This window comes from Strix uralensis, chromosome 3, assembly GCF_047716275.1.
Source record: "Strix uralensis isolate ZFMK-TIS-50842 chromosome 3, bStrUra1, whole genome shotgun sequence".
NCBI lineage: Eukaryota > Metazoa > Chordata > Aves > Strigiformes > Strigidae > Strix > Strix uralensis.
The window spans coordinates 61,953,787-61,980,547 of record NC_133974.1 but is presented as its reverse complement, the minus strand read 5'-3'; the positions used below and the strand labels follow the sequence as shown (position 1 = coordinate 61,980,547).

General features: G+C 38.3%; 1 protein-coding gene across 4 annotated transcripts in view; it reads right to left on the bottom strand.

Annotated features, from left to right (window-relative positions):
* Positions 1 to 587: 587 nt before the first annotated feature.
* The window catches only part of LAMA2 (laminin subunit alpha 2), a 391,575-nt gene continuing 365,401 nt past the window's right edge, over positions 588 to 26,761 (bottom strand). For 3 of the 4 annotated variants that reach the window (XM_074862478.1, XM_074862480.1, XM_074862481.1), the window contains 12 exons: positions 24,333 to 24,551; positions 22,802 to 22,950; positions 19,039 to 19,215; positions 18,002 to 18,218; positions 15,124 to 15,183; positions 12,573 to 12,685; positions 10,877 to 11,066; positions 8,272 to 8,427; positions 4,635 to 4,788; positions 4,164 to 4,294; positions 3,330 to 3,552; positions 588 to 849 (listed from right to left, as the gene is read on the bottom strand). In XM_074862478.1, the coding sequence (XP_074718579.1) occupies positions 692 to 849; positions 3,330 to 3,552; positions 4,164 to 4,294; positions 4,635 to 4,788; positions 8,272 to 8,427; positions 10,877 to 11,066; positions 12,573 to 12,685; positions 15,124 to 15,183; positions 18,002 to 18,218; positions 19,039 to 19,215; positions 22,802 to 22,950; positions 24,333 to 24,551 (1,947 nt within the window). In that variant the 3' untranslated portion in view covers positions 588 to 691. The remainder of the gene's footprint in view (positions 850 to 3,329; positions 3,553 to 4,163; positions 4,295 to 4,634; positions 4,789 to 8,271; positions 8,428 to 10,876; positions 11,067 to 12,572; positions 12,686 to 15,123; positions 15,184 to 18,001; positions 18,219 to 19,038; positions 19,216 to 22,801; positions 22,951 to 24,332; positions 24,552 to 26,761) is intronic. The other variant, XM_074862479.1, reaches the window with a different exon arrangement.

Below are 26,761 nucleotides of genomic sequence, written 5' to 3'. Positions count from 1 at the left end.
AAATGATATAGCAAGGATTTTAGGTGCAACATATTTTCTTCAATAAGCCCAAATAAATTGAGCAAGCAGTCGCATTTTCCTTCCCTGCACTTGGTTCCATGGCTATAGCATGACAGCAGCCATGTAGCCTACATAAAATTTTGAATTCCTCATTTTCATTCCCATTTTCATGGGAAATATTATGGTCAGACGAATTTTCTAAACTCTTGGGAGTGATCAAAGCAAATTTTTTGAAGCAAGGTAATATGTTTGTTTCTAATGAAGGACAGAGGTGTGCACACACACAAGTGCACTGTATTTAGAATGGTAAAGGAATACGAGCTTACAGATCTACCTCACCAAAAGCATTCAGGGAGCATTTCGGGGAGTTGGACTTGATGACCCTTATGGGTCCCTTCCAACTCAAGATAACACCCTCACTCATCAGAAGAATGATGAAACATTTCCATTTCAAGCTATAAGGAAAGAGATAGATAAAAATTATTGCTTTACTCCCTAAAGAAGGGGTGGGGGGAAAGGATTAGTTCTTGAATTCTTGGGAGGTACCTTGAAATAGCCATCTGAATATACCACAAACACTACTCAAATACTTGCATAAAGACATTTTATTATGAATGCAATGTATATATATTTTTTTTCTTTTTTAATCTGAGGTGCTTATATAAACAGACCCATATCTGCTGAATGACAGTTAGTTTGCAGGGCATGACAGCGGATGAACACCCTTCAGCTCCAAAGCTTTGCTGAAGTTAATCTCTTGAGGTTTAGCAGTACCCTTGGTGAGCTTCAGAAATCGAATACATCCTTTGAAACGGATATTAGTGGTCAGCCCAAACTGGGTCACACCATCTGAAGGAGGGGAAAAAAGGCAAAAGGTATTATGTTAGTCTGAGTTGATACTTAAGCTTGTTCTCTGAGAGTCCTGCAGGGGAATAAATGTACCCAGCAATATATTAGTACGTTTTATTTGCTGTATATATTCGTTATTAAAAAATGACAAACATTATGAGTGAACGTGATAAATGTTTATGTTAGTGGTAACAATCCAGTCATCTTTCCTTTTTCTGTCCTAGCATGACAGTGGCAGAATCTGAACACATTTAAACTGCCATTGTAAACTACGTAACTCAGTTATGTGACATAGAAGAAATTAAGGAAAACAGCCAAATGGCAGCTTGCTACCTACAAATAGTGTACGATGTGTACATGCTAGTCCTGCAGATTCTTAGGCTATTTATCCACAGAATAACAAAGCAAAAGCAGGCCAAAATGGATGCAGTTCTCAGCCCTGACATCATGAGAAAGCCAGTTCCTCAGTACGGACTTCACGTGTCATTTAAGGACTGGGTTTGAGAGTTTTCAAGCATTCTGATTTTTTTTTTCCTTGGTGATACTAAAGCCAGGGATTTGAGTACATCTCTTCTGCTAAAGAAGGACGGGATAGAAGTGAGGCTTGGTTTGACTAGGAAGCTAGAAATATTTCTCTCAACTGCTTGAAATTCATGGCCCAACTTGTTTCTCAGTGTTCTTCCAAGTGAAAAAGTGGCTACAGGGACACTCCGATACAAATCCGTGTGACTGATAAAGTAGGGTTGCAGAAATAACTTTACACCTGTACAGGACTGATTGGCCATAGCATTATGCTGTTTCACAGAGGATGAGATGGCTGAATCCATCTGTCCCTTCTTGCACAGGAAAGAGTGATAGCAGGAGATGATGGCTTTTATGGGTAGCCAGGAATTTATATCCTTGCCCATGCTCTGGTGGAAAAAAGTTTCTCTGCACAGGAAATTCTCTACCAGCTAATTCTAGCTGGTTTTCAACTGTTTTGCACTGTTTATGCAGCCAGGAGAAGCCTCACGAGGACTGGAAAATACAAACACTTACTAAGTTTACAAAACCCCATGATACTGTGTTTTAAATTTGTGATGAGGCTGTCTAGGTATTGGGAATGTTAAAATAAATCTTGGATGAGCTAGACTAGACAGCAAGAGAAGTGCGAGGTGTTTAAATGTGCATGTAGGATTATTGAATCATTTCATAACTTGCCATGTGGCTGAACTCAGGAATATCACTTCAACATGATGTAAGTGTAGGCTTGTTTTGTACAGATTGCAGTGTTACTTCCATTTGTTTCACTTGCTATGTTCCTCTTGATGTACAGTCCAGAACAAGAAAGTAACTCCATCTGCAGTGTTTCTTTAGCACTAGCTCCTATGCTAGAATCCTGTTTTGTTATAAAAAGGCTGCCACAAAGCTGTTCTCCTTCTGGCACAAAGTTGTTGGTCCTTATCAATAGTCTCTGTGACTGAATTACAACTTTCATTTGTCAGTATCAAGAACATTTTTGAAAATGTTCTGAAGCTTGAGAGAGAAGGCTTTTTGGATGCACTGTATCACACATTAGAATGGGGCGAAAAACAACTTCCAGAAAATCATTTAGGAATTAACTTGAGAGGTATCTTGCCATTGACCTCAGTATGCACTAGAGCAGACACATACTACAAACATACTTAGCTTTTTTGTTTGCAAACTGGAGGGAAACTTTATTACAAATGCAACAAAATTGGCGCTTTGCAAACATCTTGACTATGTTTTCAGAAAGTAAACTGCTATTAGATGAACTTATTGATTGTCTATGAACAGATGAATACTAGTATGCATTATCAGCTTAGTGGAAGATGAAGCTAGCTACAGAGCTCAGCCCAGTTCTGGATCCTGTTCAATTACCTCTGCATGAAGCAGAGGTAATTCTCTCAAGGGCTTCCAGAATACTGAGTAGCAAATTTTGATTTTTTTTTTCCCTTTGAAAACCACCAGACCAAGAGCAAAGACATTAATCAGAAAGAGATGGTGTCCTCTCACTTCTCTGTACAAGCTGTTGCCCACATTCCTCAGTTCATCAGGTTTTACAAGGCTGATTTACACACACAGTGCCCTGCCCCCCGAGGGCACGTATGCATTCTTTAGTTAAATTTAAATTTGCCAAATACTGTTACTATTGAAATATAACAAATATGCTGTTACTAAACATAAAGTTTTAAGAGGGAGGCTGTGTGTGTGTGGGCAGCAGAAGCCAGAAAGTCTGCTTGCTCCTCTGTGCCTACATTTGAAACTAGGCAGGGGCATCTGTGAGAGTCCCTTGGTTCTGCAGAATGTCTTGTTCTGAAATGCAGCTGGATGCAGAAACGAGCATCTGTATCAACTGACACAAACTTGGACAGTCTCACCCATCATCTTCAGCATGCTAGTCCTAATTGCATTTAAGACACTACCAAGGCAGTGTTGCTAGAACTAAGTAAAGCAACATTTGTGTGTTAAATGCTCACCAGGATATCCTCCGACAAAGACAGGGTCGTTAGTGTCCGCTGAGGTCGAGGCCCTGTTCGGGCTGTTACCATCCACCTGTCTGTCATCCACAGTCAGCTCTAAACGGTGTTTGATCTTGTTTGCAAGAACCTTGTGCCACTGTCCATCACACAAGCTGCCTGGTGCATCAGGCTCATAGATAGCAGAGAAGCGGCCTGCACCATTGTCAACATGAAACATCACCTGAAAAGCGTGGCATGGAAGTCAGCTAGTTCTCAAAATAATTATTTTTTTTGTTTTGTTTATTTAAAGTCAACATGCTCTGACTGCACACACTAAAGCTCTTTAATACAAGACTCTATGTGGATTGCTGTCCCTCTGGGATCTGGGTTATGTCACGGAGATAAACACTAGTGGAAATATGCAGAATTGTTGTATAGGTTGTCATTTTTCCTGGTTTTTTTTTTTCTTCTCTGTTTTTGGGTGTTTCACCCCCCCACCCCAAGCTCTATATAGTGAAAGATTCCTGACTGGTTTTCCAGATTGTGAAATAAAAGATATACACAAGAGACTAATACTATTAATGACAAAGGTTTTCCTCAAAATTTTGATATTCTCACTAATTTAAGTCCTGATGTTGCAGTTTTAGGAAGCTCAAGTGTTACAGAATCTTTTAAAACATCTTTTTAAAGGTGTAAGAGCCTCCTGATGTAAGGGAAGTGGCAAGTGCTGCATAAAAGACAGTTCTAATAGTGACTGAGACACCTGTGATTGGGGTAGTAAGCTTGCATTTAAACTACCTGTGCTTTCTAAAACCAGTCTCTATAAAGAGCCAAAAATGCTTTGCTACTCACTTTTCCATCTACTAATTCGATGCCAAGCCCATCCATTTTCTGGCTGCTGACTCCTAGAAGAACACCGTTCATTCGTGTTGTACGGAATTCAAATTCCACGAGCAGATCTGTTCCCACTTTGTATGCACCAACTTGGAGAGAAAAGGGGAAGCATAATAAAATGAAGAAAAGTATTTATTACATTATTCCTAATAATCACATGAAGTTACAAGGTAACTAACTCAGCATTATGAATGCACTCCATTTCATGTGAAATCATGTAAGCAACTGTTACGGCAGCTGTGTGAGACATTGCTAGAAAGTCATATAGTCTATTCCTAGGCAAGAGAACTAAAAATGATCAGCGAGAGTTTCAAGTATCGGTCTCACTTTGCCTCCAGTCAACAGATGTTAGGTAGCACGGGAAGTGTTTGAAAGCAGCATCTCCTCTTTCTCTGTTCTTTGCCTGTCAGCAGAATTGCTGTTCATTACCTGTTTTGGCAAAGCCTGTTCCATCAAAGTATGTTCCTTTCTGTGCAGTGACAAAGCATTTTCCAACATTGAAGCTGGAAGTTGGATTATCCAGGTCAACAGGTGATTCTGTCATTTTAAAACTTCTGATGCAGCCATCGATGCTATAGGTGACCTGTAGTCAATATTTCAAACAAAACGTGTAACTGTGCAAAGCAAGCTGAAATGCTCAGAATAAAGGCCTAAAGTATGTCATCAAAAAGTACCTTTGCTGGATTTATGGAGCTGAATAAAACTTGAATTTTACATGGCTAATCCTTAATATCTGATTGTAATTGGAATCTAATCTCGGTCATACTGAGGACGAATTACATTACTTTTCAGGGATGTGATCTGAGTCACATCTATTTGGCTTAATGGAGGGGACATAAAATAATACACTGCATAATGAAACATAGCAAATTACATCAGCAATGCAGGAATTTAATGGCCTATACTTTACCTTTTTAATTGACTAGGTTATGGGGTTTGCAAGTAGATGAAGATACTGGATATAGTTCTCTGGGCTGCTGGTAATTTTACTAGGGCTTTTATTTATTTTTTTTTTCTTCCCCTTTCATCACTTTACTATGGGCCTAATGTTGCATGGTAAGACAGAGGTAATGCAGGAACACAGCTACTAAAACGAACAAAGCCCCTATGTAAAGGTTGATGACTGCACACAGTTCTTTGTATAATAACCGTATATAGGTCTGGTGACCAGAGTGACAAGGGCCACTCTGTTAGCCTGAGAGGCAGGTGGAGGCAGCGGATGGGCTCAGGTGTATGGAGGCACCCACGCAGGGAAGGAAACTGCAACTCCAGTTTGGCTTCTGCACTAGGAGCACACTACTGCAACCCCGAGCGGGTGGTATGTGCACACTTGAGCTGCTGCTGTAAGTAAGGGAGATCCTGCCTGGAGCAGGAGTGAGGGTCTGCCCAGGCTACACCCCGGGTTGCTCTGGGTGTGATCAGTGTATCCCGGTGGGACCTCTGAGAGCCACTGGCATCTGCCTCAGAGCTCTCCCCCCCTTTTCTCTCTGAGGTGTGCAGAAGCAGCATTTGGGTTCTGGGCTTCAGACAAAGGCTTTGATCTTTGTAGAGTCAGGAAAATGTATCCCTGTTATCAGTGAGAGAGAGGAAAATTATAAACTTGTACTCTGAGGAAGAAAAGGAAGACATTCATAAGCAATGCTGTAGGAAGGCGGAAAATAAAAATCAGCACATAAAATATAGAAATATGTACAAATACAGAAAGGAGAAAGGCAGACCTGCAGAGAGAAGTCTTGACTCTGCACATTACCTCCTCTAACAATACCCTGACTAGTAATTTGAAAGAATCTTCAAATAATTTCTTTCTTTCTAAATCAAAGCTGAATGTACTGTGGAATTATATAGCTTACTATTGCTAAATACACCTGTACAAAATTTTCATGAGAACCTGAGCAGTATCAGTGAATAAATTCAGTTCTGAGCTGAGCAATGCTTTCTGTCAGATTCTTCATAAATAGACCTTTTTCTAATTTCTAAGTGAAAGTCATCTCCAGATCAAGAAGTTTTGTTATCAGAAAAGAAAGATGCCATAAAAGAAAACAAATCTTGCCATCTTCACTATAAGAATAAATCATAGAAATGCAAGATTTGTAGACAACACAATAACATTCTTTAACTTTAAAATTTCACTTTTCCTGTGGAAAAGCAAATCTGGTTATACTTTGGCGTGGTAACAGGCAATATAACCTTTTTTGCTGAAAACACAGTTTTGTGTGCTTAAAATGTGACATCTGCTGAAACCAACCAAGCAGTTATCATCCTTCTGCACTGAATAGGAAGCCAGCCCACCTACAGTTATGTATTAGATTAGTGCTTAAAAAGGCTGATGTATGTTTAGAAGAAAGCCCTAAGATAATACATCCTTTCAACTTACTTTGCTTCAGAGCCTTTACATGAAGCCTACAACACAACACTCTATTAATACATCATGCAGTGTATTTTACTGAGAATGACTGAAAGGCAAGCACTCTTTTTTACCTTCTGTGAATGACATTTGAAGTCACAGCTTCATTTAAATCCCAAAGCACATAAGACTGTCAGGATCTGACATGACTGTTATTGCCAGACTGAGCCATTTATCTGCATGGGTTCCCTCCATTACTTCTGACAAGGAGCAATAGGTAAGGATTTAGTGTTACCTTTCTCCTTAGATTAGTATTTGTAAGTTGCAGATGTATTTCAAAGAGCACAATTTGATAGTATTAGGAATTATATTTTGTGGGTAGTTAAGTATTGCTTTTATTTTTCAGTGCCTCAGATCTAGTTTGGTAAATCCAAATGATCAGTAGATTTGCCTCAATTCAGGCTTTCTGCACAACTCACAGTTTGCTGAGAAGTACAATCTTACAGGTCACTTTTCCTTATGGAATACGACTCTCAGATTCTAGAGTGGTTACTCTTCCTATTCATTCCCCATCCATGAGTTATTATAAGGACTTATTTAAGCAGGATCTAGACATTCTTTTCCTGTATTTATTTTGTCCTCCTGAACTGGTGGACTCTTGACTGTCTATAGATTAGTATTTGCCATTCCATAACCATCTTACTACAATGGTATTTAGTCATATGCAGTTTCTCTGAGAGTCTGGTTTGTTTCCTTACCAGGATTTGTACTTTTGCCTTCTCTTTACTGATTCTATATAACCACCCAGCATGAAGCTGGACATAGCTGCTATGGACATTCTAGTTTTTTGTCCAAATTGTGCTGCACTATACACCTAATTAAATTCACTCAAGTTCTGGCTTCTGCTTTGAAAGATCCCTCTGTGCAGAGAGAAAAATAATGTAGGGAAAAGGTTTTTTTTTTCTGATTCTGATACTGGCATATCTTGGGGGGTGGTTGGGCAGCGGGAAAGTGAGATGACTGACATGGAGTTGTGCAGATAGATGCAGTAAATGGTCTGGCTGAGGGAATACAGTGTTCCTAGTTAATTCTACAAAGTTTAGCCCAAAATGATATTCACTTCTCTGGGCTCTCTCTTTGCAGAGGTATCTTCTGTGTCAGCATGGATGCTGGGCATTTAGACCAAAACAGTGATAAGCTGATACATGCACATTTGATTTGGAAACAGAAAGAGGACAACAGAGTTTCCATGGCCTTACTTCAGAATACATTCTCTCCTAGTTTAGTAATAACAACACAAAACCAATTGCTACAGTAAGCAGCAGTACTACTGGGTACTTTGTCCAGGGTAATTTTGCTTCTCTTAGGAGATGCTTTCACTGTTTATTAGTGTTTATTGCTAGATGAATTACAGCCAAGAGAGAGGGCAAGTAGGATGCAAGACCTGATAACTCTAGCTGTGCAGCGATGCAAGTGGATACAAGTGTATGGGTCTTTCCACTTTTCCATAACAGTAACTAACTCTGCTATTTCTAGTTCTTTGCATTAACTGGATTCTGAGTCAGATCTTTCCACTGAAAGCATGTAATGTACCTCCAGTAATGTCCATTTTAACCATATTCTTGAGCAGTTGGAGGGAAAAGCAAAACAAAACTGGGAAGACATTGGTACCAATCATGACATACTTAAGGAGTGTAAGATAACTTAAACAAGCGTGCTTACCGGACCAATTCTTCTAGTTGTGTAGTTAATGGGCAATCCTCCAACATACAGCATTCCTACAACATCCAATATATCAGCCTTTTTGGGGCTAGCAGTCTTGTTTGAAATATCATCTACTATAAGATTTCCTTCTTGCTTCATTCGAATGACTTTTATCTAAAAAGACACACAAATGCAATACAATTACATATAGTTTTCTGACAACAAAGGGTTGCCAAAATGTAACTAGCCTTACAGCCCAAAATATGTAATGGTACGGGAGAAAGTAATAGGAGTGGTTAGCAGAAGCACCATGGCAGCAACTATGGATAATGTTCATGGAACAGAGCTCCTGTGCGAGGTTTTGTACAAACATACGACCGCCTTTTAATTACATCTGGGTCAGGAGGCAGCATGACTATTATTTATTAGAATTACTGAAAGAACTTTGGGTTCCTTTAAAAAGCTTCATTGTTACTATCATAGGCATGCCACAATATTGTTTTTCCTGGAATCAAGACAGCAATTTTAAGTACTGGGAATAGTAAATGCTGAATGTTAATGGCACCAGTTGCAAATCTTTATTGCAGCACATGTTTGCAGACAATACTGAGTTTATGATTCCACTAGTTTGGACGTGCCTCGGATCATAGTTCATGCTAGAGTAAATATAATACCAACTATGTTCTGTTGGTATTATGGCTTCTGTTCAGACAAATGGGCTGTGAATTGCATGGAGGAAGTGCTAAACAATGGCTAAAGAGTTGAGGAATTCTGCCTGAACAACTGTGGGCCGGTTTATTTCCAAAGGTTTATAATGAAATCTCTACAAATCAGTATAATAATGGTTCTGTATAAAAAAGGGATAAATGTAAAATGCAACATACATATTAGCAGATTTCTAAACTGCATCGCAGTTAGCTCACCAGAGTAGCAAAGAGAGACAAATGGCATTTTTCTTTGGGTTTTCTTTAACATGGGTGCTTCTGCTTCAGTGTGGCAGCACATCTGTCATGCAACGGGAATGACTGCACACTGACAACAGGTGGCCTGACAGTGAGGGACTGAACTCGGTGTTTACAGACAACAGTAAATTTGAGATGGACAATTACACCTTAGGCAGAAGGAGGATTTGGTGAGTGAGACAGGAACTGGGAACAGACGCTCTTTCAGAGAACCTAAAGAGACAGCAGCAGCACAGTGTGGCTTCTGTAGGTCTGATGGAAACATTTTAACCTAAACCATTTCAAATAGAGAAAAGGTTGTCACTAAAAGGGTTATTTCAAGGAGAAGCCTCTGCTTTCTTAAAAACAAAGACTATGGTCTTTTTTTTTAAAAGGTTGCCTTTTTCCCCCCTCCCAGAATGGACTTTCTTGTGTTTCTTGGGAACTGTGACTTTGGATTTAGTCTCCATTCTCTCCTGCAAAAATGGAATCTACAACAAGGGTCCCTCTCTTTCAGAGTGCCAAGCTGCATGCCCAAAGACCACAGTCTTCCATTAGGAAATATATGCTCCAGTTAGTTCTCTTAGAATATAGACAAAACGACTAAAAGAGCAAAACGCATCTCTTCTGTATTTATAGAGGGTCTAGCAGAAAGGGGCCCTGGTATACTGCCAGTGCTCCTAGACATTATATAAACCAGATAAATAATGTCTACAAATGTATTTTTTCCCCTTATGAAATACCTTGGCATAAAGCATTTGCTATCATCAAAAATTTCATGAATAAAAATCCAATGAAAATAAAATTCCTGCAGAACAGGGTGGGAAAGAAGCAGAGAGAGACTAAGGATGACTGCAAAGAAGGTTTCATAAGAGCAATTAAAGTGTAACAGAAAACGCAATTAGATTTTTTTCTCATTTGGTGATAGAGATGTGGATGGTGACTTTCCAAATATCTGTCCAAAATTTAATGTCTCTTATAGTATACAAGTTGAATACATAGTTACATGTATTCTTTTCTTCTCCATCTTTATTGGTGACTTCAAGCATGTTACCTCATGAATATACTATGTGTCTGTTGTCCTTGGCCCCGACTAAACTTCATGGTTGTGATATTATTCCTTCTCTTACCATCCGAATGCCACAGGCATTGTATATAAATGCTTCCTCTCATAAAGTCAGAGAAGGGGCTGCCAAATACATCCATGAATATCATATTTATTCCCTAATGAATTGAAGTAATAACACAGGGAAGATTTACTTAAACTTTACTGCATTTTTCTTTGTTCATAGCGTTATAGCTGAACAATGACATTATTAACATAGAAACAACTGGCTTTAATGATGTATTCCATCTTCATGAGTTGATGCTCACCTGAGCCCTATTAGGCAGGAAGGAACGTTTTCTGCAGTTCCTTACCATACATGGGACATATTCTAAATATGTCCAGAAATATGTGTTTCCTGAAGGACAAATTTCAAAGATCAGCACTAACTTTTTTTGTTAGTGAAATATGTGCTGTGTACTTAACAGTGAATCTGAAAGCACAAATTTTGCAGACTACAGAAAATCCTAGCTGTAAAGTTTAGCTTGTATAAACTGCACTTTGCCAACATCTTAAGGCAAAACAAAGCTCGCTCTTAGCATTACAAAGAATAGTTTAACATTAGAGACTATTATACCTTGTGCCACTGGCCATCATTTATTTTGTTGGAAATCATTGTGTTGGTGTCTCCACTCCCCAGATCATAGCTGAAGTAAGGCAGTCCATTCTTTATCTGAACTGTAGCAAAATCAGCATGGTTGATGCGGGCCATATAAAACAGCAAGCCAGAATCAGCTGTTGTTCGGACTTCAAACTCAATTGTAAGTCTGGAAATAAAACAAACAGGAAAACAGCAACAAAGGAAAAGATATTTGGAGTCAGACAGTAGACAAATTTATCAGCTTTACCTTTTCGTGTTCCTCTAAAACAACTTTACAGTTAGTGGCCCATTTTACTTGTCCATCAGAGTTTAAGAAAAATAATTTGGTTATACGCGAATCGCACTTCACACATATCTGATCCCTGACATGGGAGTGCTCATTAGTCCCTTTGCTCTGGAAACACAGAAGTGCAACCTTGGCATAGAATTTTAGATATAATTCTCAGCTGCAGCTGTAGTTGCTAGAAAATCCCAGCGCTTGTAAAATTCCAGCAGTGTTATCCGTCCTCCACACACATAATGCTCAGAAAGAGGAGCGAGCTGTAGTGACAGCTGGCAAATGTTGAGTTTCTAATGAGTTGTATTGCCTGAAGACAGGTTGCAAAACTTTTAAAGATGCAGAGAAGAGTTTACAATCAGGATATAAAACACTTATTCTGATTTCTCCCAACAGAAAATGGGGGTGTGTCTGACCCCTTGGACAGAATGGTTATGCCAAAAACCTCCCCTACAGCAAAAAATCTGGGAAGAAATGATTTATATGATCTAGATGCTAAGGCTGTACTGGCAGCACGTCACTAACCTAGCCCAAGTTGAGCTGCAAAGTCAGTACCTGAAAGTAGTTGGTAATATAAATGTGAAAAATCATTGCATAAAAATGATCAGGCCAGAATTCTTATTTGAAAAGAAGAAAGTCAAAGACTGTAGGATTACATATTTATTTTAATTATAAATTAATTACAAATTTTAAAATTAGCATATGTGAAACTATGCAGTACAGCACTTTTATAGGTAAAAATAAGTGTGAGGCTGATGGACTTGTAAACTATAAGGCAGCAAAAGTGCTTAGTGGTCTGACATGGCACATTTGTTAATGTTCATGTGCCTTCAGAGCAAAAATGAACAATTAACAAGTTATAGCTTCACAAATCTATTAAAACCGCTGTATTTTTCTAAGTAGCTATTGGAATTCCTCTGCATATCAGCATGTATATATTGTTATATTTTGGGAGGGCAATATCATTTTCCCTGTTTACTGTGCAAGTTTGATTTTAACTATCAGAGCAAAGGGGAAAAAAGGGTTGCTTATTACAAGAAATTATCAAGTTACTGAAGCAAGAAACTTTCTTCTGAAAAAGCAACCTATGAATTCAGTTGCATGACCTGGTTCCATTCTTCTGTTTGTTTTTCTGCAAATCAGTCTGGAATCTGTGTGTGCCTTTACAAACAAAGACGTAAACTGGTTTTGTGAGAGCTGCTTAGGTGGGTACTTCATGGCCTAGACTTCATGCTTTAATGTTTTTTATTTTGCTTAATGAAATGAATTATCCATGGGATGTGATATTTTTCAGATTAAGCCCATAATTTTGGGAGATGCTTTTGAGAATATCAGGAGGGGCACTTTATTTTGACATTATTCCATCAAAACTCAGTGCTGAAATAAACAATGTACCTGTTTTTCACTTTGGTGTCATCAAATGCAACTGCAATGTGGCTGTTCCTTGAAAGACCAAATTGCTTGCCACCTTCCAAAATGGCTGGTTCTGTGTCAGCAGCACAGGAATCCTGCAAAATACACAGCGATCATACAGACTTCATATTTTGTATCTATCTCAGCTGTGCATGAGCTGGAAGTCTTCCAGCTGCTCAGGACTGAGAGTATTCCACCTAGTCTAGACACTGGCCCTGCAGTTTTCCAGTGTGTTGATGTCTCATCACACCAGCTAAAGTTATAAACCAGTATGACAGGAACTTGGTGTAAAAGCAGAGCTCATTAAGCTGGCTGTAAAAGCAAATAAAAGTAATATATGAACATTGCTGCTTTCATGCCATCAGTGGACATTTACAAGAGTCTTAAGTGATTTCCAGGCAGCTCAGTGTACTCTTAGCTCACTCTTAGCTGAGTTTTACACAGTAGGATGCTCTCTAACAGAAATGAGGCAAGACTTAAGTTTTAAAGGTATACTTTGCTGTGGACTTGAAATCTAGTCACCTTAAAATTAATGAGTTAAAAGTACTTTCAGATCCTGCACCTGTCAACAAGTCGTCCATTTAACTTCTTTATATTGTTTTACAATTGTATTCTTTGTTTAATGTGCTGTTGTTTCCCCTGGTGCTGTTGAAAGGCCCCCACAAACAATAAAGGAAGCCAAATAACTGATGGATAGAAGTAACAACTGTTAAACTCTCTGAGCTGTCTAATGTAGACACATTACCCAGGGGATAAAGGAAGAAACCCCTCCCTGTCTGTTCCACTTCTATTAATCTTAAAGGGGTGCAACAATGGAAGGTAAAATATCTTCTGCCCAGTATAATTTTTTCTTTTTAATTTCACCAGGTCTTTTAATCTCTGGCCCTAAAGCTCTTGTATAGGGGTGCCTGGGGCAATGTGAGACCATGGTAATTACCAGCTCCTACTCATGTCTAGCTTTTGCCTCCCACTGAGAGTATTGTAAAGAAACTACTCAAAGGATCTAACACAACACAATATCAGGACAATACCGCTGGGAAAAAAAACAAACTTTGATAGCTGCAAGCTCTGTTTTTAAGCACTGTGGCTGATATCATTTTGGATTGGTGACAGTCTCTTATTTGAGCCCTGACTCAGCAGGGACCTGCAAAGCACAAGGTGCGGTGCTTCGCTGTCAAAGAGCTCTTTCTGTGAAATATTTTGAAAATGTCATGAGTGACTCATCAGACACTGAGATATCAGCCACAAAGAGGAAATTTCTTTCCCCCCCTCATTCAGTTTTTCAGTAGTGTTACATTTTTTGCTTTCACGTGTCACAAAAATCTTCACAACAGTACAGAGCACTTCTGAAAATTAGTTTTCCACAATGAATGCCCTGGTTTGAATATGACAGAGTAGAACACCATGCATTATGACAAGTACACATCAATGTGCAATGGAGGGGAAAAATGGGGAAAATTCAGCAAAGTTATGAATGTGTGATAGTCTTCCAGTGATCACCAAATAGAAAAAAATTATATCCCCATAATGCTGGGTAAAGTTTCTAATTATTTTAAGCTTTACAGGTTTATCTAGAAGTTTAACAACTATGTTAATAATAATACTGTGTATATAATACTTTCAAGAGCATTTGGGCTTGCTAAAATTTGAAGATAGAGACTAACTACTGGTACTGGAACAACAGGAAAGAGTTGGAAAATACACTAACACACACTTTTCTGTGGGACACTTTTACATATTACATGGTAAATAGACATATTTTGACAGTAAATTCAATCCTAGGCTGGTATATGTTAGTAAAGGGTCTGGCCCTGACACTTTAGCTGCTCCCCAGCATCAGCAAACACTGCAGTTTTTCTTCATCTCAGCAGGAGGACTGTAAGGAAAGGCAAGGAGTCGGGGAGCACCCCAAACACACTGTGATGGCTGGAATCATAGCAAGCATACACTGATTATTTACTGATAAAAACGGATCGATAATAGTGAACATTCATTGGGTTGATGTGGAAATGTCAGTAAAAGGAAAAAAAAATCAGTAGTGCATGCTTAAACAACTTTCAGGTTTTATTCACAAGCCTGTGTCCGCTTTTACTTCATCTAGGGACAGTCAGCTTTATAGCCTGCACAAGACTGTGAACTAAGCATGGGTCATCAGCCTATATTAAAATATCCCAACTTTGTTTTTTCCATAATGGCCTTAAGGTGTCCTGGGCTTAAACCTGGCTGCTTAATAATCTCCCATATTACCTGAGAGCCTCAAGACTGAACTCTTTAGCTGCACTTAACTTCAGTCTTGTCAGATGTCAGGGACTTGACTGATAAATCGAGCAGCTAGGTGTGTATCACAGTGGAAATGAACAACAGAAAAGCCCACTGGTGGACTGTCACACATTCTGTGCAAACAATGCTTTAATAGCAATTATAAAGAAAGCAATTAGGGGAAAAAGGGAGCACCACTGAAGCAGTCCCCACGGTTTACTGAATAGTGTTAATAAAACAATGAAGTAATGCACGGAGAAATAGTGGAAGATACCGTCATGGAATCAAATGCAGAAGTAAGGCTGGCGCTCTTCATTTCAGTGGCAAGTGAATCCTAAGAAGCAGTGAATAACATGAGGCAGAAGCAGCAGTTACCCAATGTTGAGAAACATTTTGGCATCTGTAGCAAGTAGCAGCAGCAGCAGACTGGTGACCAGTGTATTTCCCAACTGTCCTACTTCTAGATCTTGTCTTGCCTTTAGTAGAGAGTAGGATTTTTTCATTTGGGATTAAATTCCCCTCCTCTTTTACATGCAGATGGATAATAGGGATAAAAAAGGTCCTAAAAGGACTTAAGTAGAACAGATACATTATTTAAGCCTACTATGTGGAAATAATTTTCTATATACAATCCTTCTACAGTCCTTTATACACTGCTGTAGAATTGACTGTCATATGAGTGCTATTTTATTATTAGACTGTAGTTACTTATTTCATTGCAACATTGTTTCTACAGAAAAGATGGGGAGGGACTCTATCAAGGAGTGTAATGACAGGTTGAGGGGTGATGTTTTTAAAGCAAAAGAGGGTAGATTTAGATCAGACATAAGGAAAAAATTCTTTACTGTGAGTGTGGTGAGACACTGGAACAGGTTGCCCAGAGAAGTTGTGGCTGCCCCCTCCCTGGAAGTGTTCAAGGCCAGGTTATTCGGGGCTTTGAGCAACCTGGTCTAGTGGAAGGTGTCCCTGCCCATGAAAATAGATGATCTTTAAGGTCCCTTCCAACCCAAATTATTCTATGATTCTATGATTTCCCAGAAAAGTACTTTGGAGTACTTACTTAGATGAATGTAAAAACTATCCAAAAACTTGCCGTATTTAAAATACTTTCAAGTTTTGAGAAGACTACAACAGTTTCATTTTTTCCAAGAGACAAAGGGGAGTAATGGTGTTTTATTTAGATTTTTATTTTGAACTCCTGTTTCAAGTTATCACAGCTCTAGATATGTGGCATACAAAACTCACTAGTTACAATGGCACTAGTTTCTGGTATTAATGAGTAGATCTATTCCTCTCAATTTTGCTATTTAAAAGTTAGTACTTAGAGTCTTAGAAAGCGTGCACTTGTTCTCTCATACTCTTCTGTGTTTTTAAATTTTGTTTATAATGCTTGATCAAGGGATAATGTGACTGTACTCTTTCACAACACTTTTTACCTTCTTGTTGCCTGGTTCCTTATCTTTCTTTGGTAGCCTTACCATACTGCAAATTTGTTTACTTTCAACTCCAAACAGAAAGATGCATCGGAGCCCTGTGTTACAACTACTCCACCTTGTGGGCATGAATCAAAAATGCTGCCCTAGAGCATTAAAAGGCTGACACACGTAACTCTGGGGCTTGGGGCAGGGCAATAACTAAGATGGAAGTTGCTCATTTTGAACCCCAGGCTCCCATTTCCAGGTACATAGATGGCTGCATGTGCTGTGGAGACTTCATTAGTGCCTGACAAGTCCTCCTAGATAAAGCTGTGCCATATGTACCTGACCAATGAAGGTGGCCACAAATCTCAAATATAAAATTAACCTTAACGAGTTAGGGGGTTTGGCCTAATTTTTATACCCCTTTTTGTAGGAAAACATTGTTAGAAATCCTACCTATGTCCAAAGAAAACTAGATATGAATTCTGAAAATGAGTCAGGTAACAGAGCATGACTGCGGCAATGAATTCAGGTTCCTTTCTCTCTAACTGATGGACTTAGAGCCAGCTGACTCACTGAAAATCACAACTCTTGGTTTTTGTGGTCTTCATGCAATTAATTGATAATCTTAATCTCTGGGTCACACCGAAAAATCTAACACAAACAAACTCAGTGTTCTATAATGTTGTGTCAGTGAGGAGGTGTGAAATGGGAATGAAGATTGAACCCAGCCCAGCATGAGAGCACCTCCCAAACTAGTTAAAAGATTTTATGAAGCCAATCTGGGAGAAACTGTTAAAATGACAGACTCTTTTGTATTTGATATATATAAAAAGGGAAGTTAAATATTCCAGTTGTTAGCTTCTCAAAACTGTCCTATTATGGTAGTGTAAATAGGCTCCTTACTGGGAAATGTGCAGTCTGTTCACATTGTTTGGAAACCTCACCCATACTGAACTATATTCCACATAAACCATGTGTAGTATGCAGGTGTAACAAAATGCAAATTATTTCCCCCCTAAGAATATCTTCCAGTGGATATATTATTCAGTTTAATATTCAGATATCTAAACATATCTTTTCTGGACAGTAAAATGTTGCATCAACTTGTAAAACTGCTACACTTGTGACAGAAGTTTCATCTTAAATTTTGTTGTATAACACTGCTTACCACTGTCTAGCTATTTAAGATTTCTGGCAACAACAGTTGAGCTTGATTTAGCAGCAACTGGTGTTTCAGTTCTTAAGTTCATAAGTCTCCTGACTAAAGTTATAAAATAGCAGTGGAGAAATTGCCACATATCAGACTTCTCTGGTTTACCTGTTTCTTCATCCTGTCATTGACATGGCTGTTATCATGTGCTTCAAAGAACAGCATAAGAAATATCATAATGACATGGATTTCCCATAGGAAAATTTCACTTCCAACCCTGATCAGATATTGCTAGGCTTGTGTTTAGCTTGTGTTAAACACTAAGTGCAAGTGTTTAGGGACAAGCATGCAAGCCAAAGGGAATTCTACTGCTATATCGTTCTTTAAATTACTGTTGTGATAATCCAAGCAAATGACATCAAACAGTTTTCCATTATCTACAGGTGTTCCCTTTACAATATCATGCTGAGTGGTTACTATTTTTGTAGCAAATGACTTAATTATTCTTGATGGCTAGCTTTTCAATTTTGCCTGGAAAGACACTTTTCAAAATTGACCTAAGCGAAGTGATCTATACTTACAAGTGCTGAAGATAGAGAAGGTGTTGGAGGAGGAGGGGAAGCAGGAGTCGTCCTTGGTCTTTCTTTCTCCCCATTAGCGTCTGGTTCAGGTTGGATCAGGACTGTTGTGTGGATTGGTTTATCTTCATCCTCAGGTGGCCTAACCTCTGGTTCTAGAGAGGGACATTGGCCAATATCTGCATTTTCAAAGGACACGGGTTGAGCAAAGTCCATGGGGCTGAGAACACACAAAGAAATTGATGTCTGTTATTAGTTTTTCTCCTTTTTATCACCCATTTATAAAGAATAACTATATGCTGCAGTCCACTTCACAGGACACAAGAGCCAGGATTCATCTCATCTGTTTCAGGTACAGAGGTGGGACACTTAAATTAGAAGCAACAGTGACCATTGGCTTTCCTTCCTACAGTCAGTGCACAAGGACAGGCATCCTCTTTGGCAAGGTTTACCCGCCTAGGCAAGCTGACTCACACTGTGGAAAAGTCCTTCTCTCTAATGTACATTGATGGGGTGTGGGGTGATGAGATCTTAATTTAGGTACTTCAGTTATGTGTAAGAAAGATTTAGATGGGAACTTTCTATAGAAGTTTTACTTTATTCACCATTCCCTTTCTTTTTACTTAAATGTTTGTTCTAGTTTACTGCAGCATACACTTTCCACAAAGCAAATTAATTCCCATGGTGGTTCTCAGAATTTGTATACTCTTAGAGATCAACCTTGCTTATAAAGTGTTATAGTACACCATAAATACCTATCACTGAGGCAAGTCTTACTGTAGTGTTACTGTTGAATTTATCTGATTTTAAGGATAAATAGACAGGTGTTGGCTTGTCTGTAAAACAGTTCATTAATTCCATAGCCTATGAAGTGTATATTGTAGACAAAAAAAGGAAGGGTATATTAAGAAAACAGATCGTATTCTAGGATTTGCTGTTAGTATGATTCCTTGCAACAGTGAAGTTTCTTTTGGCAGACAAGGTTGTTAACCTCATTAGACCTCATTACCTGGACATTTGGTGGCATCAGTGAGACTTACGTGGCATTAATGACAAGATTCCATATACAGCCCTCAAATGGTGGTATGTTTCTGAGAGGTGCAGTCTGAAACTGAGGAGAAGTACCCCCCACAAAAAGTTTCTTAACAGAGATGGGCTGGTCTGTTGGCAATCTCTGAGTCTGGCCTTTGTCTTCATCTACTTGAACACTGAACATCCTGTGAAAAAGATTTGAAAGCAAAGAAATATGTATTTTACTCTGGTTATTGCTTGTACTGAAATCACCACTTTGCAGGCCCCATTTACTCCTACACCAGCTATAACACTCAGCAACTCAAATTATGTAATTAGCAGCTCACATTAAATGCATATTATTTTCAGCTATTGCTATGCTTCCTTGGAAGTTCTTTGTCAGAGCTTGGCAAAGTCGTGCTGCGGAAAGGCGATAATACCAATCACTGGTCAAATAGGAAGAAGTGGTTTGTAGCATGGTGACACGGACATGGTGAGGGTCAAGCCTGCTGTACTGTGATGGCAGATACAATCATCTAGTGCTCAGCAGGATGGGAACAGCATAGGGTCACGTTTTGTTTGGGCTCCCTATTTCCTGGTTCGTATAAGTTACTATCTTATTACTGCAGGACAAACACTGCTACAGACTGCTCTGATTGCAGAACCAACTGTAGATACATATTGTACATTTTTAAAAGATCTGGTAGCTTTTTTCTGGGGGAGACAGCAGAGTGGGAAAATTGCTGACGGTTCACCATGTACTGATACAAGTGCTATAATTCATTCTCATGGCTAGTGCACATGCTACAAGTTAAAGACAAAGCAGTCCCATGGAAGATACTGTTAAGGTTGAATAGAGGAATATAGAAGCCTCTGAAGCACAGAACCACTGGCTGATCAAGCCAAGTCAAGAAATGGAAGAAAGACCAAAGAGGAAAGGTGTAAATTATTCTGGTAAAAGCAAGACTCCAAGTGTGACAGAAAAGCTGAATGCTCTTGCCTGTCCAAACTACTGAGATGCAAACATTGCGGATTTGTATCACATTTACAAAGAAACATGGTAAAGGGGACAGAAAGTGAAAAACTAGTTTGCCAAGCCATACATTGTGTGGACTGAGAAAGCAGCGTTAATGTAGGGCTGTGGAATTGAGAGACAGCGGATTATTTTGATGGGTAACATATATAACAAGGTATAGCAACAAGAGTCAAAAATTTAACTGCTGTCTTTGGGACAATTTACCATTGACGAAACATAGAAAACCTTCAACTTTGGAACAAACCCAGCTTAAGGTGAGCTGAGTTGCAAAGATTGGAAAAGAACTTCAGTATTTTTGAAGGTGAATGCAGAATGCTAGCTGGCATATTTTTTTTATGTTGTTAGACTATATTTAATAGAATTTAGCCAGGAGAGAATCAGGACCACAAAAAAAGCTTTATGTGTCTATGGTAAACTCTGATATGATTTATGAAATGCAGTTTTTATTTCAAATATGTTACAGTCATGTTAAATATCAGGACCTACCTATTCAAGCACCTTTTACTACAATTAAATTTGGGTTATCTAAACCCAAGTTGGGTATCTGTAAGTAAGTAGCTTGATTTTTCAGAATTACTGAGCATCCTTACAGCATATCAAACTAATCAATTTCTGGTGAATAATCTCACTTTTTTCAACTGCAAAATTATTCTGAACTCCAATATTCTTCCTTAACAATAATTACAAATGCTAGCAATGGAATAGTGAAAAGAGGTTAAAAGAGGTTAGATAACTGTTGTACTACATGCAAATTGTCCAATTTCCTCATAGTTTTGGATGGATTTATTTGGTCTAGAAAGCTGTAGAGTAAGGAAGTGATTAATTTTCCAAAGGGTTGGAGGAAGTGGGTATTAAAAGGCTTATCTTTTGGGACAATCTCTAGGATTTCCCCAGACCCTTCAGTAGTGGAAACAGAAGAAGAGAGATTTCTATGGGGGCAGTTCAGAGCAACAGACTAATTAACGTTCTGTGAAGTGTCCCAGAGAGGACACTTCTCTCCACTGCCTTCAGAGGAAGTGCATAGAAATCAGACTGTCAAGACTTCTGTTATCCTTTCTACTGCTGCATGTTAGCCATGGCCACTGATTGTTAATATTTTCATCAGCTTGCAATATTTCATCTCATCTCTAGCCATTGCCATAGTAAACATTGTGGCTCCAAGAAGAACCATACAATGATGTGATTAGCCTTCAACAGTATCCTATAATTACCTTGGAAAAGAAAGCAAATACTTCATAATTATATGGACAATTATCTCTTTGAAGAGTTTTCAAAGGGTGTTCCTCATGTTTAATCAAATAAAGCTTGAGTTCATGATGAGCAGAGAAGGAGTTAATCTTAATTTATATATTTTCACATCCATTTCAGGTTACAGAAACTGCAGAGTTCAGGCAACTTGTTTTGTAACAGAGCTACTTTGAAAACACAGAGGTTTCATCTGAACATGCAGCATCACTGGATGGCATTGTACAGCAACTGTGTCTTGATGTACTCTCAGAGGTCAAGCTATTGTACTTGCTATAGCACTGCATAAAAGAACTTCCTTTGTTGTTTAGAGCTTCTTATTATCATCTGCATATTTGTGTTCTGTCACACTGTCACAAAATATTTCGCAAAATGCAGTCATCTATTTCCAAAATAACTTTTTCTCTCAAAGAATTCACAGTTTTACCTTGAACTACTGATTGAAGCTGGGGAGACATATTGTCTGAAGGCATAATTTTTTTTTAACGATACAATAGAAATTCAATCAGAAAATTACATTGACAAAGGACAAAGCAAAGCAAAGCAAATTATAGAGAGGACAGAAGGCACCTTGGGACTAGACAGACAGGAATTGTTGCTCAAGAAGGCTGCAGTGTTGTGGGGGTAAGAGGGTGAAGCCCAGTGTTCAGCGTGCTTGGATAAGCGCATTTTGTAACATGCTGAATGTCACATCTTCTTTCTGATTTTTTTTTTAAACAAAACAGAACAACATTGTGCACTAATACACTGAATGTCTGTATAGTATGTACACATTTGTATGTCCAAATGTCCACAACAAACCCTACTTGGTACAAGGGCTATTGCAGGCCATAAATAACACCGACTGCCTGAGTCCTACACACTACAGTAGTGCTGTTTCTAATCACTTTCTGAATGGTGAAGTGTAATTAGCATTTTTTACAGTGTCTGAGAAAGAGCAAAGGAATTTAAGTGAAATTCTGTTTAAAAAAACATGGTCTGAGAAGGTCTGCAATGGTTTTCCAGCAATAAGAATGACTGCCATTTATCTGGGACTGTGTGTCTTCATTGTTTTACCATATCTAGCTGGGCACCACTATAACCCCACATATATACACCAGCACATGGCATCTCAAAAAGGCTACAGGCTGCTGTGCTGTTGCTGGTTATACACTCTGAAAACGGTCTTTTTCTACATGTCTTGAAAAGGTGATTTGCTGCACTGCAGCAGTATTTCTCATCCACGGATTTGATTAGTAAAATATATTTGCCAAGAACCAGAAGGTTAATTCAGACAAATGCAGGTCTCTGGAGAAACAGGCTTATAGCCTAGGAAAGCATGTAATCCCAGGTCTGCAGAATAATATGCATTGTCAGAAACTAACTTCTAAAACTTTTTGGATAAGGATGGAATCACACAATTCTTTGCCTCAGCAGAAGCATTTACACGGATTGCTAAAGACATTGGTACATTTACTTTGTTGAATTAGCTGTGCTGTGTGGTCTGTGTAGCACTTCTAGGTATTTGTTACCCTTTAGCTCGTTCTATCCGAATGGAGTGCGCTCTGCCGTCGTGAAACTCGCCAGCTTCTGGTTTGATGGTGATTCTATGAGGATCCCGTATCCCAGTGGAGATATGCACTTCTAGTCGACCTCTGTTCAGGAACACTGCATAGTAGGCCTGCAATGCATATGTTGGTAGGAGAAGGTAAGTTACATTTGGAAAGAAATTATTTCACTTAGTTTTATATCAGTGTGTACGTTTTATTTTCTTACACTGGTTTTTAATTTGCTCACCATAGACAAGATACTGTAGTTTCAGTTCTGCTGCTCTCTTACATTTTTGTAATGAGGAATGGGTAAAATGAGGTCATGCTGAAAAGCCTCGTCAAAAAATTTAACTCTCTGCATACCTATTTGCAGGGAAGGATGGAGACTTCTAACCTAAAATTCTTCTGATATTTGCTGTTACAAGGCCTGGCCTTAAACCCATCAAGCCCTGAACAGCATTGATCTCAGTGTGAGTTCTGCATTTGGAGGGCTGGCAAATCATGCTAGTAGTTACTCTAGCAACCAATATCAAGTTGTAGTGGATTTCAGGATCTAACCTCCAGTTACTATAGCAATGAGTGTCATGCTCACTTCTGTGACCTGAAAAGCTGGGAAATTATAAAGGAGCCCCTACCCTGTTAATGTCATGTGGGTGAGCCATTATAATGTGCTGTCCCTGGAGCGGGTTCCTCCAGGTCACCGAGAGCTCTCTTCCAAAACAGGCAGGAAGGGGAATAATGAAATACTATTTCCCAGAAGTCCTGAACAAAGAAAGCACCAAAATATTCTGTTTATCTCTGTTGTAGTATGTCTGTCTGTGAGGTTTTTAATTAATCAAGATTTGAATAATTTCTAACAGCGATCACTCTTTTACCAGTTAGTCACTTGGACTCTGTAGGTACTTTGAACTGAGTGACTCTATCCTCTTCTTCAGACAGGATTTATACTGAAGATTGTATTTTATGGAAAAGAAGGAGAGGTTGGAGCACTCTTAAGTCTTATATCCCACAGCAGTGATCCCAGACAAGGGGCTTATCTTGCACTGCTTTCAGCAGAGTGATTTTTTTTTTTTTTTTTTTTTTGTCTCAGGGAAAACAGAATGATCCTCATTTATGTCTGTATGAACAGGAATGAGAGATGTTTCTAAGCATTAAGAGTGCATAAGTAGTCCTCAGAATGAGTGAAGAACAGTATTCTCTAATACTTAGGTTTGATTAAAAAAACAACATGGAAGCATCTATACGATAGAAAAACAAATCTGTTGTTTAGCAACAAGCAACGGATGCCTTACTGTACATGTTTAAAAGAAACAGTTACTCCAATGCAAAAAACCAGTTCTGAGCCTCTATCATATTCTCCATCAGATAAAGGATAACATTAGAAAGAATTCATTCCCAAGCACTGAATTTTAACTTAGGCATCTTAACATCTGACAGTGTCTTGAAACAAAACAAGTGGAAGAAGATCATTAAAATTGTGGGTTTTCTTTATCTTTTGCTAGGTTCCTCGTACCTGTCCCGTCTGTCTGCGCTTTCTCCTCAGAGGGGCAGCTTTCCTTCCAGTGTTCCTGCGCTTTCTCCTGGGGGGGACAACTGTGCCACTTGTGCCAAACAAGATGATCCCAGACTCATTCCTGGTGCTGAAGGAGAGGTTGATTTCTGTGCCCAAGTCAAAGGAGACAGGCTGCAGTTCCACAAAACCTGGCTTGGGGAAGCTAACTGTATAGATGTTCTGTAGGAAGAAGAGAACAGGCAAGAACATTAGCAGGATTAAAAGAAAGAGTACGAAATGCAGAAAGATTCCTTAACTAAAATAATAAACTATGTAAATATAACTAGTGTGAAGAGATGGAAAATAATAATAAATACTAAGCAATTTACTTCTCAAAGTGTTGTGCAAACACTAATTTACCTGTTTACATCTGGGATCATTAGAGTAATTCTGGAATCCTGTCTTACATGAAGGCAAAGTCCCAGTCTTATTTTGGTATATAACTCTTGGATTAAAAATAACTGCTCACAGGTGTTTTTTTTATATGAACGTTTTTCATTGAGTTGATACAATGGGATTTTGCTTTCAAATCAATACAATAGATAACAACAGCCAATATGAACATAAACTAGATTCTAGTATTTGTCAAACATGCCCAGAAAATACTTTTCATTGTCAGTCTTTATTGCTTCATCACTATTGCTTCTCTAAGCACCACTGCTTTCTCGATGACTCAGGCTCAAAAATGAAGCACTCATTGCACATGGCCCAACTCTTTGGACACTGTTAGTCATTAACACAATTTAAAGAGTAAAATGTGTCATCAAATAATAAATCAATGTGTACTCCTGAAGATTTGCTGTAATCACTGCCAATTCATGTATTCTTCCAGCTGTGGAAGACCAGTCTATAGAAACAGTGACTTTTTCTAAACTAACTCACCATTTTTTCAGTACAGTAGATCTGTTTTCAGGTCTGGAGATAATAGATTATGTCAGATAAAATCACTAATGATGATGGCCACCTTTCTCTGAAATGTGAGGGCATTTAAATAATTGAGCATATAGTCTTTATTTTTTTGTCTTCACTTCTTTTTAATGATCCTACCTATCCTGTTTTGTACAATTAGAATATTTTATTTAATTCCTCAACAAAATAGTTAATCCAATTATATTTCATACTCTGAAATCTCAAGTGTTACAAAATAACGTGAAAAACAAAGTACTTTCTAAGAATCATAGCAACAGAAGAAAATGAACACAACTGTTCTTTCCTATTCAGGAAAGAATCTACAACAAATGAAAACAAATACGAACTTTTGTAGATAATGTTTGCTGAAAGCAAATTTTTAAGATCTAAAAGCATTTGAGCAATCTAGTTGTTTACAGTTTAGTTTTATCACAAACTTAAAAATGGCCATCTCATGACAGATCCATCTAGTCTAATATCCTGTCTGAGTGTCCTGTTGTGTGCTTTTTGCTCTGATGAAGGCCAGAGGTACAAGAGATAATCACAGCAAAAGACAGTCCTTGTCTTTATTTTGGCCTGGCCAAGTTCCATTCACTGTTCAAAGGAAATTTTTAATGTTTTGTAGAAAAATGTTTGGAGACCATCAGGTTAACTACAACTCATTTGGATTTACTGTAGTGGTATCTGATATGGAACTCTAGATCATACATCTGCTTGAAAAACTATCTTAAACAGTATACATTTCCAGGGAAGAAATAAACTATTTATTGGAAAACAAATGTCACTGCAAATATTCTATTATATACAAAGACTCTTCTTTTCCACCGAAAAGTACTATATTCTCTCCCAAATTTAGGATCAGATTCCTTTAATTTAACACACATTGAAAGCCCTTTAATTAGAAGCAGCAATAATTGAAAATAAATAGACTTGAGTTGTATTTAAAGTTAAAATAACACCAGAAATTTTGCACATTCTTAGTGATCAGTAAGAAATGTGCCTTCCAGCTCAGTGGTAGTTTGTAAGAGTAAGTGCTCTACAGTTCCTATTCTAAAGGTGACTTTGTTTCAGTTACCCCTAAATATACTGTGATTTTCAAAGGATCTCAGGTTTTCTGTAGTGAATGGCTTTATAACAAGATTTAAAAAAAAAAAAAAAATCATTTAAATCCTTGGATTTTATGTACATCAATATTTTTTATGGGTTTTGCAATATCATCAGTGCCTAATTCTATTCTCATTAATATCAGTTATTCCCATTTTAGTCAGCTGAAACAAAACTAGACCATTGTTTATCATTTCAGAAAATCCTACCCTTTAGGGATAGGGATATCACAGCCAGCCAGGGATAATGTCCAAGAATTTAGGATTTGGAAAACTGGTCTATTTGCTGACCAGACTCATTCATCTTTCTCTTAAATATAACTGTTCTGATTTTCAGATTAGATCCCTATGTGTGTCTGAATATGCCTGATGCAATTA